Source organism: Nothoprocta perdicaria, unplaced genomic scaffold (assembly GCF_003342845.1).
Source record: "Nothoprocta perdicaria isolate Ctin4 unplaced genomic scaffold, notPer1 scaffold_9, whole genome shotgun sequence".
Taxonomy (NCBI): Eukaryota; Metazoa; Chordata; class Aves; order Tinamiformes; family Tinamidae; genus Nothoprocta; species Nothoprocta perdicaria.
The window spans coordinates 4,496,687-4,509,809 of record NW_020456198.1 but is presented as its reverse complement, the minus strand read 5'-3'; the positions used below and the strand labels follow the sequence as shown (position 1 = coordinate 4,509,809).

The window sequence follows — 13,123 nt, the reverse complement described above, 5'->3', positions numbered from 1 at the left end:
TGTTCCGCAGCACGCAGCGCTGGTCGTGGCTAGGTAAAGGCCAGCAAGCTGGTGTATAATTAACAGATCGCACAGGAAAAAATGAACAAAAAGGTGATTGCAAAGGTGAGAACTCCCAAGCTAAGAAATGACTGGCACAGGCTGCCCAAGGAGGTAGTGGAGTCTCCTTCTCTGGAGATCTTCCAAACCGGCTTGAATGCCACCCTGTGCTCTGGGTGTCCCTGCTGGAGCAGGGGGTTGGACTAGATGATCTCTTAGAGGTCCCTTCCAACCTCAGCCATTCTGTGATTCTGTGACTGAATTCAGGTTGCTTGTGAATGTGAGCAAAGGCCTCGGGGGAAGGATGGGGAGCTGTGCTGGTGGGCTTGGAGCGCTGGGGCGGTGACGTGTGCAGCTCGGGACTGCATCAGCACTATTTAAGCATTAAAGGCTCAGTGTTATTTTTCTACTGCTTTGTAAAGGGGTTAAGCTCCCCCTATCTCTCCCACCCAAGCTGAAACTTTTCCTCTTAAATTATTTCAAAAGAGGGAGGGAGAAAAAATAAGCTTGAGACACCTGGCATGCAAATTTTCAACTTGATTTTTTATTTTCACTTGGGAAATTAGCCTTTTTTCTCTTTCCCCTGTTCTTTGTATTGCTTGCTGGTTTTCTTAGATTAAAATAGACTGCAGGCTCGCTGCGTAAGGACTGTGTTACTATCTCATTCCCTTCCTTCCCACCATGCAGTGCTTTCTATGTCCTTACAGCTCCTCACATTGCTCAGCAGAGGCTCTGGTGTTTAAAAAAAATAAATAAGTGAGAATAATAATTACACAATAAATGACCTGAATTACACTGCATACAGAGGACTGTCAAAAACCACTCTGCATGCGGGATTTACACAGCGAGTACTCATTTTAACATCTTTTTAGTTAAAATAACATATAATATTTGTAATTGCATCTTTAAAATCGCTGCAGTGGATCTGGTTCCTCTCTGGTGTGCAGGCTGCTTTATCTGGGAAGTTCTGGCTCAGTGGGTGTGCAGCATGGTGTCCTTTTGATTATTTTTGCATGTTTGTTTTTAAATGTTTGAATGCAGAAGCTTTAGAATGACTTGGCTCATTGTGAAAACAAAATTGGCAGTAACATTGTTTAACAAATTTGGGAGACTTTCAAAGCTCTTCATATTGGTATTGCAGATTTCAGTTATTCAAAGTGTAGCTGGGTAGCGCTTCCACCTATCAGGCATTGCACATACGTTAATTTTGGAAATAAGCTCATTTTAAGATACTGTTTTCAGTGCAGCCAAGTTCCTGTTTTCTTGCAGAAATGCGTGATGAAAGTCCCAAAGCATTTCATGAGATATAAATGGACTTGGCATATAGTTATTTTCTTGTGATCCAAGTTTCTGGTAGATTTGAGGAGGGTTTTGATCACAGATAGTTGTGATGCTGTTTACCTACATATCTCAAGAACCCTCTTACCTCACAGTGATTGGGATAAAATACAGCACTATCTTTATCCAGCATGTTCCCATAACTTATTTTTAGCAAATCAGTCCTTGAAGTTGAGCATTCAACTGATGACTCTTGCAGTACAATGCTTCTTGATATGAGGTTGCAAAAAAAAATACAGTAGTTGGTGGAGATTAGCTGTAAATACCTGTTTTTAAGATCTGTTTTTTAAGATCTGGTTTGTCCTCTGCTGGGAAAGCTGCTGGGCACAATTCAGTATTACTGCACATCTTGAGGTGATGCCTTGACCAACTGTGGATGAAATGGGTCAACTCTTTAAAACATACCTAAGATTGCTATGACTTTAGGTTGGTTGTACCAAAAATGCGCTTTGACCCCCATGCACCCTTGAAAAATAGCAGAGAGGATTACTGTCCCAACGAAGGAATGTGCTGACCGCTATTATGAGGTAGCTAATGGGGCAGGATTGAAAAAAGGAAAATTCTTTCTTTGTCTGGGAGACAAGTAGAATTTTGGAAGCTTTTGAAACAGGTACTTGTTCATCCAGTGCTTTCTTGAAGTTGTTCAGTCCTACCTTTTTAATTTCTGTTTCTAGACATCAGTTTGCAAAAGGGAGTTTACGTATGCCACAGAAATATATACTTTCTACAGTATTAGTCTAAAACTAGAAAACGAAGTGCAGGTTTTCATACTGGCTTGCAGATAAACATGGAACTAGAACATGCTGCTTGTTCATGTGTTTTCCTTCTAATTTCCTCAGTGACCTTTCCCATCGCTGTTACAGCAGAAAGATCAAGCGATGGACATGAAGAAGGTCAAATTTGTTACCAGCTGGCTCTATTAATTCTCTTTTTTGTGAATGCGAGAATCAAAAATACCGTATTGTCCTTTTGTGCTGTAGAGCAGTGAGTAGTTTAAATGTCACGTTCGTTGTCGTAATTGTCAACAAGGAATCAGTGCTCCTCATTAATTTTTCCTTCGGAAACATCAGATTGAACTATTTTACAGGCCTTGGTGCTTTGAACAAGGCAGGACGTTTAGCCAGTAAAGCCAGCCTGCAGGTGCTGCCTTGGTGGGACTTTTCCATGGGCATTTCAGGTGCCTCTTTTCTGCTTTGCCCGGAGGCAGTTGGCAGGTGCCTGTGTGCCCCGTGTTTTCCCTGGTGATTTGTGGCTTTTTTTTTTCTTTTTTTAACCTCTCCGTTGTCTTTACAAAGCGGTGTCTTGATACTGGTTTTAGTTCTCCCAACACGGCGGATTGCGTAGTCCTCAGCATTTCTCCTCCTCTTCATCCTGCTCAGTCTGTTCCCGGTCTCCTGGACTCGGCCCAGGCCAGTGCCGAGCGTGAGAGGGAGAAATAGGAGCCAGATATAGAAGCCAGGAAGGAAGGTTGCCAACCTCGTTCTTTTCCTTATAATAAGCATCACGTATCTATATACACATAGGTATGTGTATAGAGATTGATATGTCTAGCATATTCAGTGAATATGCTGTCACCCAGCTTGCAAATGGGTTCTTACAGATTTATCAAGAATAATCTGTTTGGATTTAAGATTAAAATTTGAAAAGTAACTACGTGACTTTAAAGTCCCTTTTTCAGAGGCAGCTCAGGCTCCTAGGAGCACAACCTCATTGCATTTACTGCTTCTGTATAATCTCGATAGATATGGGAGTAGACTGCTGAATATCTAAATTTCCCCAAAGACCAGTTTGACACCTTAGTTTCTAAGACTCTGCACCATGCATCTAAGATGGAAATGATACAAATGAATGCTGTTTTCAGAAGTATTAGCTTATTAAAGCATAATCAATTGATTATCATCTATTTTAATAGTCATTTTAATCCAATTATATGTATTTTTAATTTTAATCTTTGAAATTCATTAATGAAAACTTACAGCATTGCTTGTAGCCATGAAAAATTAGACAGGGTACACCCTGCCCTACTTAAACTGGGTGGTAGCAAAGCTACTTTTTCCTCGAGAAATATTCCTCTTTCGAAGCTGGCTTTCCAAATGCTTAGGAAGAAAACCTCCCTAATTGATAACCAAAATTTAATCATAGTTGGATGCTTCCAGTTTGCATTCAGATAAGGTATTTCTCTGTCTAAATAAGCTTCCCTTGGTTGATTATTCATATTGTAGTTCAAAATGTTTAAAAATGAAAGACAGAGTTGGATGAAATGTAGACTACTTAATACAGTGTGTATTTAATATAAAAGTCATGCATTATTCATTTTTGCAATTTGAATAACTTTGAATTTAGCATCCCTGTTCTTCATCTTTTCCTTTGATGAACAATTAATTATTAAAATATAATATTGTCAGCATATGGCACAGAAATCCTTGAAAGTATAAAATGAGCTTCGCTCTTCTGTCATCCTTTGATAAAGGGACACTCCAGGTTTCTAATGGAATGGGTTTGTCCAGCATCTTAAGTGTTTTCGTAGTTCTATATAAAAGGTTATAGTCGTTAAAAATAGTTTAATTGTTAATTACAACTAAAGCATTATTTTTTTTAAATTTCCCAATTAGCCTCAATATAAGGAGAAAGCTCTTTTAAAAATGTGCATATTTCTCATCAATTCCATTTATAGTCATTGGCTGTTAATGAAAACAGGTATGTTTGTATGTTCAAACACCTTTTCAGATTCATGGGAATATATTGTGGGCATGATTTCCACATATAAAGGGAAAATTTCTTATGTAGAAAAGTTACATCACTTTGTTGTGAAGAATATTTATGTGAAGACTACATGTGCTGACTTTTAAAATCAAACCCCATAACTAAGTTTTCAGTTTTTCTAACCAATTTTTCCTGTATAAAAATAAGCCAATTGGTTCTAAACAGGAAATCAAATTAAATACGACCTTTTGCTGTGATTATGACTTCTTGATTACAATCTCTTTGAACTTTGCCCAATCATGTATATTTTACCATTGCATGTTTAAGCCCAGAGTTTTTACCAAACACACATTATGAAAAGGGAAAATATGGGCTTTTTTTTGTTTCCTTCCTCATTGCAGGTGGAAAAGTGGCTGATACCTTCTTATTTTAGGCAGAAAGAAATCATTAATGAAGAGGTTGCAGTCTTCTGCTACAATATAGACTATGATTTTAGTAGATTATTCATGTTTTGGAAAAAGTGACGCTATGAGCACATTACTTCTTGCTACCCTAAATTTTGCATTTAGAGTAGCACCAAGCACCAAGAATATAGGGCAGGAAGAATGGAGATGGACAGGAGAGCCTCGCTGGTCAGCCTGCCCTCAGGCAGGGAGCACCTTGACACAGGAGCCACCATAAATTGCAGAGGATAAATGCTTGGGGATGGCCGGGAGATTGTCTCGCCTGCGGCTCTTCCCTCCTTTTGCTTATTTATTTATCTTCACAGAGTTAAATATTACCAGCTTCTCACTGCTACTTGAAGCTAAATGCTGCCAGTGCTCAGCTTTGCATTTCAGGTTGGCCAGGAAGAGATGAGTTTTTCCCCAGAATGTTGGACCCCATCAAGGACTACTTCCTTGATGCCTCTTGGACTGGAGGGAAGAGGCAGCAAGTTCTACCAAGGGTGCTCATGGTTGGTGGCACCAAGCAGTACCTGGGTCCATCCTACAGGAGCTCGATGAACACTGAAGAACCATCTCCTAAGCACTGAAATGGCTCAAAGTGATGTTATTTCCGTGCTGGTACCAAGCGGTGGGATAACAAGGGCATTTGGCACCAGCATGCCTTCTCAGTAGAAACCTACACATTGGGTATAATGTTGACTAGCGTTCTGGCTGCTCTTTTAATAATGATAGCGCCTCAAACAGAGCCTTCCTCATAGGATGTCTTCCTATTCCCTTATATCTCTCTATATATGTATATGATAAAATATGTTGTTGCCATTACACGTTGTTAGGCTGCCTATCAGTGTGATGTCTGTTTTAAAGACACATTAGGGAAAAAAAAAGTGTAATTTTGCTTGTCAATCTTCCCTGCAGAGAAGGAGACCTTCCTGGATCCCTTCGTGTTGAGAGACCTTCTGCCAACGTCGCTGGGGAGCTACTACCGCTACGCGGGCTCCCTCACCACCCCTCCCTGCAGCGAGATCGTCGAGTGGATAGTTTTTCGGAAGCCCGTTCCTATCTCTTACCGTCAGGTGCGTTTTTTTAAGCAAAGTTCAGCTCCTGGTTTGCCCTCTTAAAGCAACTTTCTCCAAAACCGACATCCTGATGTTGGGAGGGAGAAGAATCAAAGAATGGTTAAGGTTGGAAGGGGCCTCTAGAGATCATCTAGTCCAAAAGAAGTTTCTCTGTTGACAAAAAAGGAAGCATTGGTGCTTTTTTTTTTTTTTCTCAAGTAATATTGTTTCTGAATGTGAGCCATCAGTCTTGAGAAGACAGTACAACATGAAACCCCGTTTCCTTTCCATGATTTATTTGGTATTGTTTGTCTTGAGATAAAATTAAGCTGTGGTCTAAATATTTGCATGGAGTTCCTTTTTATTCTTTCTAATTGAAACTTTCTTTTGAAAGTAAAGTAAGTGATTTCAGTTCTGCTCAGATTTAGTAATTTGGACTAATTACATTAGAAAAGACGTGTTTCCATTAATTCTCCATGCTTAACTGTTTTTGTAGCACAGCAAAGCTGCCATTATGTACTTAGAGAGCTGGTACACAAATCTTTAAAATTAGCACGTAATAGCTTTTAATGCAAATAGAGACCATGTCTAGGATTTGTCTAAAGAGAATGCTCCCAGTGAAGTAATGGATAGATGCAGTCAGATGTTTACCAGCTAAGTGCATTTTTGGTGCTTTAAGGTTGTTGTCTTTAGAAAGTCGTCCCATTGATGTTAGTCTTCCCTTTTATTGGCCTGAGACATTGAAAACAAACTCTTAAAATAGACTAATTCCATAAAACTTAAGTGAACAGTTCACTGGATGCTGTTGGAGGCAGAGAAAAGGCATCAAATAATCAGGAATCGTTTCTTAGCTGCTAGCTTTGTTCAAGTAGTATCTGCCACCACTGTGAGGATCAGCCCCACAGGGGCTGAGTTCTGGTGCAAGGTCAGTTCCTGCCTGCAATGGCAAGTGGCAATGGTGTTGAGTTGGTGAAATCAGGTTCTGTTTAGGAAATATTGCAAAGTACTTCACACACCTAATGGCTCCAGTGCTCCTGAGCTGCCAGCGACTGGAAAGGGCTTCCAAGAGGTGTCCTCCAGGGCCACCCAACTGCCCCAAGCACCTTGGGCAGAGGCTGCTGCTGCCCCTCAGAGCTGAAAGGGTGAAAGGAGATCACCTTGCTCTTCCTCCAGCCCTTTTTCTTTGCATGCTTTGCAAATGAGCGCATTTTTTGGCCTTTTGCACCAACGCGTGATGTGGCCACCCCTGGTCCCTGCGTGGCCAGCAGGAGCCCTTTCCTTGCTGCATTTCCACAGCACCGGGTCTGGGGTGCTGCTTCGCGCCGCGTCTTCCTGCAGGCGACAGCGCCGGCCTAAGCAGGAGACTTCGCACATGTCCCGGGTGAATCGGACCCTTTGTGTTTTCCAGGCTGTTTCTCCGATTGTTGGGATCATTTTGAATTCTGCCCTTGCCTACAGTATATTGCAATCCCTTCAGGCTTTTCACTGCTCGCAAATCAATAAGTGTACTGTTAAGTAGTTTATTATCACTGGGTTGCTCTGAGGCCTGACCCACATTCACTTTTATATGCTGTATACGTGTCAGGTGGATTGGGACATCCCTTTTTTAAAAAAAAAAAAAAAAAAGCAACTTTTCTTTTTTTAATATGTGCCAATAAACTGGTAAGTTCCAGCTATGGAGATCCTTGTAATGCTATAAAGGTGCTTTATTCAAGCATAGCTTCTTTCCTGTGCTGCACAGCAGTCACAGTGCCAAGCTAAGCCTTGAAAATTTGGAGTTGGGCTGCTCTGTGCAAGCATGTGTGGTTGAAGGGCTGGGAATTCAGCGTGTAGACAGCCATTCACTGATACTGCGACAAATGCGGAATAAATAATAGTATTCTTCCCCTTGGCAGCTCGAGATGAGTGTATTTTAAGAGACTGCCACCCTGCCACTGCTATGATTATTATTTGTTCTTGTAACAGAAACAGTGCGGCATAATCCATTGCCATAGTTTAACCTTCTTTATCACAAACCCTGTGAAGCAGTCTGTAATCCCAGAGGAGGAAAGTGATATTATTTGAGCTTTGTTACTGTTCCAATTAAATCCTTGCTTTTGTGCAAAATACCTTGCTGCAAAAGGGACAGTGCTGAAGTGGTCCATTTGTGGAGGCTCCTCTCTTTGATTCTCAGCACTCCATCATCCTCATCTCTTCCAATAATTAGACAACAAAGCAGGGCAAGCCGTGTCACCCCGCAGATACATTGTAAAGCTAAGTGCATTCAGTGACCCAAAGCATGGCATTATCTCACGTAATGCATACCTCAGAGTATCTCATTGTGCTTGTAACAGTTGCATTATTTTTAATTGCCATTTATGTACCAGCCCTTAGAAAACTCTGCACGTCAGGCTTTAATAGTTTGTAATTACGTGACTCGGAGTTTTAGATCAGGTTTCGTGTATCTACAATAGTGTTTTAACAGCTTTTCACTTCTTCCTCTGAACAGGAGCTCTTGTACTCCTTAAGGAGTGTGAATGTAGCTCCTTCAACAGAGCTCTTGGATTTTCTTTTTTCCTGGCAGCTATAGATCAATTAATTTCTCATTTGTGGTAGATAATATTTTTATAATAAAAATGAAATGGAAATGATTTATACACCCTTCAACACATAAAAAGAGGAAGGTTAAAAATCATATTTGAAGTGGCAGTAGTTAAAATACAATTACACCTCCCCAAGGTAGCATGGCAGAAGAAAATATTTTAAAAGTTCTCTGTGAACATTTAAAAATTCAATTAACATCATCCAAATACAAGCCTAGATACCTGACTGCAGAGGAGCAATTGCTACCCAGGTTCTAGAGCAGCTTTAAGCCTTGTCAGCTGTCTTCATCAAAACCATTCTCAGGATGTGAGGTGAAACACTAGGTAAATCTTCATAGAGTTTGGACCTGTGCCTTCATGGGAGGGTAAAGAAGAGCATAGGGGTTAGCTGGAGCATCTCATTTCTTGAGAAAAAAGTAAAAGGAATCTGAGCTGTGCTGTCCATCCCTTTGCAGCCCCTGCTGCACGCTGCTCCCAGGCACGTCATCCCCGTACCTGTCTCCACTAGCTGGCCCAGCACAGCTGCTCATCCAAGGAGGGTTAATGTTGAAATGAAATGTGTAAAAACAGCCTCTCTGCTGTCCTGCAGCTCAGAGAAGTTTGGTGGAATTCAGGTGAATTCCTCACATCAGCAATCCCAGCAACGCAGGCAAACAGGCAGCAGCAGCAGAAGGGGTGTTTCAATTTACTGATTTGAAGGGAAATTAAGTGGTGGTAGTGAGTGCCTCTTGGTTCAGAGGAGGATGCTTAGCTGCTCCGTTAACCTTTCCTTTGATTATTTTTATCAATGTGATCAGTTGAGGCTACAGCATGGCCAGCAGTGTAATTTATCCACATTTCAGGACTCTGTCACTCTCTGTAGCTTTCAGAGCAGATGCACTTAATGAAAAATGGGTAGCCTTCAAACTGTGACCTGTCATTAGGCTATGAGTGCAACTCCACTCTCTTTTTGAAGTCCTGGGACAGACCCTGTACTCCCTCAAATCCATGCTGTGGATGAATGTAATTACTGTTGAGGTAAACAAGACCAGGGCTGGTTCCTCCCCTACAGTCTTGCTAGGAACTTTCTAACAGCAACACAACTAAACCTGGATCTTGACCCAAATGATAACAAGCATTTAGTAAATGCTATGCTGGCCTTGGTAGTTGTGAAAACAATATTAGCTGAAAATAACTTCACCTTAGTTTGGTTTGTTTAAGAAATAATAAGAAATATATAAGTAACAGGAGAGTTTTCCAATTACAGTTCTTTTGTACAGGTTAATACATTTTATTAAAAATAGCTCAGAGCTGCATCCAACAGAGGAAACACCAGCTTCCTTTCCCAGAGGACTTTATGCTGTCTGTGCCTAAATGCACTTATTTTGGGTTATTCTTTTCCTCCTCTGTAGTTAGGTAGCAGAGGGAGCAGTGGCTGGGAGGGGATCAGGGAGTCCAGAGGTTGCTCCGCTCTGTTGGTGACCTCCTCGTGGGCAAGTCAGGATGCAGGTTTGGGTGCCCATCCAATAAAACTGGGGCCACTATGGTGACCCTGTGCATGCTGTGCAAGGACTCTGCAAGGTCCATCCATGAGGCTTAACCTGGCCACTGAGTGTCCATAAGATAGAGATGCAGTGTTGTCCAGTCCTGGAGAGCGCTCATGGGATGGAAGGACTGGGAAGCATTTCTTGGCACGATACTGCACAACAAAACAGTGCCAGCAGAGAGGGAGTTTAATAGGGCTGTGTCACATACAAAATCCTTCCAGACAAGGGCTGTTTCCTTGTCCAGGACCAGCTTGCGCAGGTTGCTCGAAGACCTTCTCTGCTGCGGGGCAGGATAAGCACAGGACCGAGATAAGAGGGTTGGCAGTGATTTCAGTGGGCAGCCCGACTTCCTGATGGATTTATCAGCCTTGGCATCAATATTTCCTGCCATTTTGTATTCTTATCAGCCACCTGGATTTGGCCACATTGTTTTTTTCTAATTAACGTTCTTTCTCTTCCCTGACATGATCAGCTGGAGGCCTTCTATTCCATATTTACCACCGAACAGCAAGACCATGTCAAGTCCGTGGAGTATTTGAGAAATAACTTCCGACCACAGCAAAACCTGAACAATAGGAAGGTGTCAAAGTCTGCTGTGAAGGATGCTTGGAGCCAAGATATGACAGACATCTTGGACAACCCACTGGGTACAGAAGCTTCCAAAGGTGAGTTAGGATCACGAATTTTACACTTGAATAATACAAGATTTCTTTTGCTCTACTTGCTTATTATGTCGTGTTGACTACAGCTGTGAACTACCAAAGGAATAATGCAGTGTATGTCAGTATTTGTTTGTGTGTCTCAATAAATTAACTAATCCTAGGTGTGGGTGCAGTTACCTGTGAGACTGGCTGTCACAGGATATCATGGAGATGAAGACCTAGAATGAGTTTGTCTCAATCCAACCTGTGTCCCTGATTATCCTGGCTGGCCTTAGGTCCTCAGAGAGGCCCAAAACCCCAGAAATGTTAAGGAAAAAGAGGCAGAAGTAAAATTTAGTTCCAATGTGAATCTTGATTTAAGGGCTTAGTGTTGATTCACTGGATGTTTGAATGAGGATAGAGTATCCAGATGTGGTTATGGTTTTTGTTTATGAAGCAACAAGGCTTTTGAAGAGCCACTGACCTCTTTGTTCAACATATGAATCAACTTGTTGGCACTGGTGATTGGGGAAAAAACTTTTCCACACAGAATATTTCATAATGTCTTGCTAAAGTGTTTCGTGAGCCTTTCTGTGGAACAGCTGGTGCTTCTGTCAGGAGCTGGCTCCCAAGCTGGGCGGAGGAGGCTTAGGGAGGAGGTGGCAGTAGCTGCACTGGCACAAACTCCCTGGCTACAGGTACACATGAAAAATTCTGAGACAAATGTGTACAGGATAAAATAAGACTAGAAATAAATACCATTTGCTGCCTTTATTTTCCTTGATTTTATTGAATTTTGTTTATAGCTAGAGAAGGAATGACGTGCTCTTCCCAGGTTTGAGGCTCAAGAAATACTTGGTGCTTAACCAGTCCAAGATAGAGGTATAGGAGAGGGGGCAATTTGCCAGAAGGAATCAACTAAGTGGATTTACAAGCTGCCCTTATGTACCTGGCATTTTCACCTGGCCAGGCACAGCGAGTGCCGTTTTTAGAGGTTGTGAATCATGGAAACAGCTGCGTTCAGCAGCCTCACCTTCCTGAGAGAGCACTGGAAGAGAGTATTTCTCAGGGCTCATTATTCTGTGTGTGCTTATTTTTATATATATAATATACATGCACATAAACCTCATGTTCATTAAAGGCAGCCTTGGGATAGGGAATTTGTATCAGAAGTGAGAGCAAGATCTTAGGAATGAAGAGACCCTACCATGCTCTGGTCTGCAGTTTTCAATCAGTGTTTTAACAGCAACATGTGTCAATATTTGTTTTTTCAGGTATATCCTAGGTATGCATTGCTTACCCAGAGCAGTCATGAAAGTTAATAGGTTACGTTATGCTAAAAGTGACAAAACTGACTGGTTTTTATTTTGAGTGCAGCTGAGGTACCTCTGGTACATGCAGTGTGATAGTCAAGAAGATTTTACCGCTTTGGCCACGTGCCTGAATATCCCTTGCATCACTGGATGGTTTTTAAGATTTTAAAGTTCTTGAGGTGATTTTCACAGTCCTAGTAAATAGCTGAAACCTACAATTACAAATTGAGTGTGGCAAATGCTCAGGTCGGAAGTCAATGGGGTAGTCTTGGGATGAGAAATGTTGATACCAACGGGGCCCTGAAGTATCTGGAAAGATTCCATTTGCTGAGTTTTAAGGACTCCTCAAGAGGAGATTCAACCAAGTGCACATGGCCCACTTAAACCGAGTGCCCTGGAGCAAGGAGCCGTGTAAACATCAGTCCATGCTTATATATCGTGCTATCTGGGCACTTGACGTCTCACAGGGTTGGGGACTGAGAAACATCTCCTGGGTCTTCACCCAACACATGTGTTTAGTCCAGGACCTGTAACGCTCCGTACCTGTTTCTACCTGGAAATTTGGGCATGCAACGTGCTCAACAGAAGCCCTGTGAATTGGGGACAGGCATCCTCCATGATTGGACATGACTTGGGATGATGCTTGTCAGTGGTTTTTTGTCCCTCGAGCTTTTGCTGAAGGAGGCAAAAGTTGGTGGGACAGCCAGTCTTTTTTTACCTGCTCCGTCAACTTCTCGTGTTGTGTGTACACGAGGGGACAGTGAAAACAGGTGCTTTATTTCTTTATAAACTTAAATAGGTTGCTGCAGTGTTACTAACAGAATGGATTGTAGCTTATCCTCCAAAGGTTACGGGGATGAGTTATAGCTGTTGCAGAGATGTAACGACGCGGATGTTTCTGGCCTCTTCTTTGACAAAGGTGAACAGTGATGATGTGCCTGGTCCACTGCACATTCTGAACTACTGACATATAAATAAAGCAAGTTGAAGTCATAATACTTGAGTGAAAGCAAAACCTATTGTTTATTCAGCTAGTAAATACAGTACCTCTTTATATAGTGTCATTCATGCAAAAGTACTGAGGAGCTGAGTGCAGAGAGCACTTCTCAGCCAGGCAGTCTAGCATACAAATGCAAGAATATAGCGTTAGCATAGCAAATTTATTCTATGCAGATTCCTCTGCACACCTCGTAGTTGCATCTCAATGCTTTCCACATTGCATTAGGCAGTGTGACCAGTGTCTGTCACATGCTGGCTCCTGCAAGCCCTCCCTGTGCTTAGATATGTGTGTTGCAGGAGAAGGCAAGGTCAAGAAAATGTGTCTTCTGCTTGCTGCAAGGTGGTACGGTTTGTGATGGGCTTCAGCTCTGGAGGGGAAGTTTGAATTTGTTTGTCGGTGTGAATTTTTGCAATTTGTTTCTTCTGTCACACTCTATTAAGTCTGTGGGCAGTATTGCTAATCTGGAAAACAGTGTAGCAT

The 13,123-nt window shown here is 41.9% G+C and overlaps 1 protein-coding gene across 1 annotated transcript in view; it reads left to right on the top strand.

The window, feature by feature from the left end:
• PTPRG (protein tyrosine phosphatase, receptor type G) overlaps positions 1 to 13,123 on the top strand; it is a 364,795-nt gene that overhangs the window by 270,806 nt on the left and 80,866 nt on the right. Inside the window, exons 7-8 of the mRNA XM_026052517.1 lie at positions 5,442 to 5,599; positions 10,162 to 10,354. Of these exons, the coding sequence (XP_025908302.1) occupies positions 5,442 to 5,599; positions 10,162 to 10,354 (351 nt within the window). The remainder of the gene's footprint in view (positions 1 to 5,441; positions 5,600 to 10,161; positions 10,355 to 13,123) is intronic.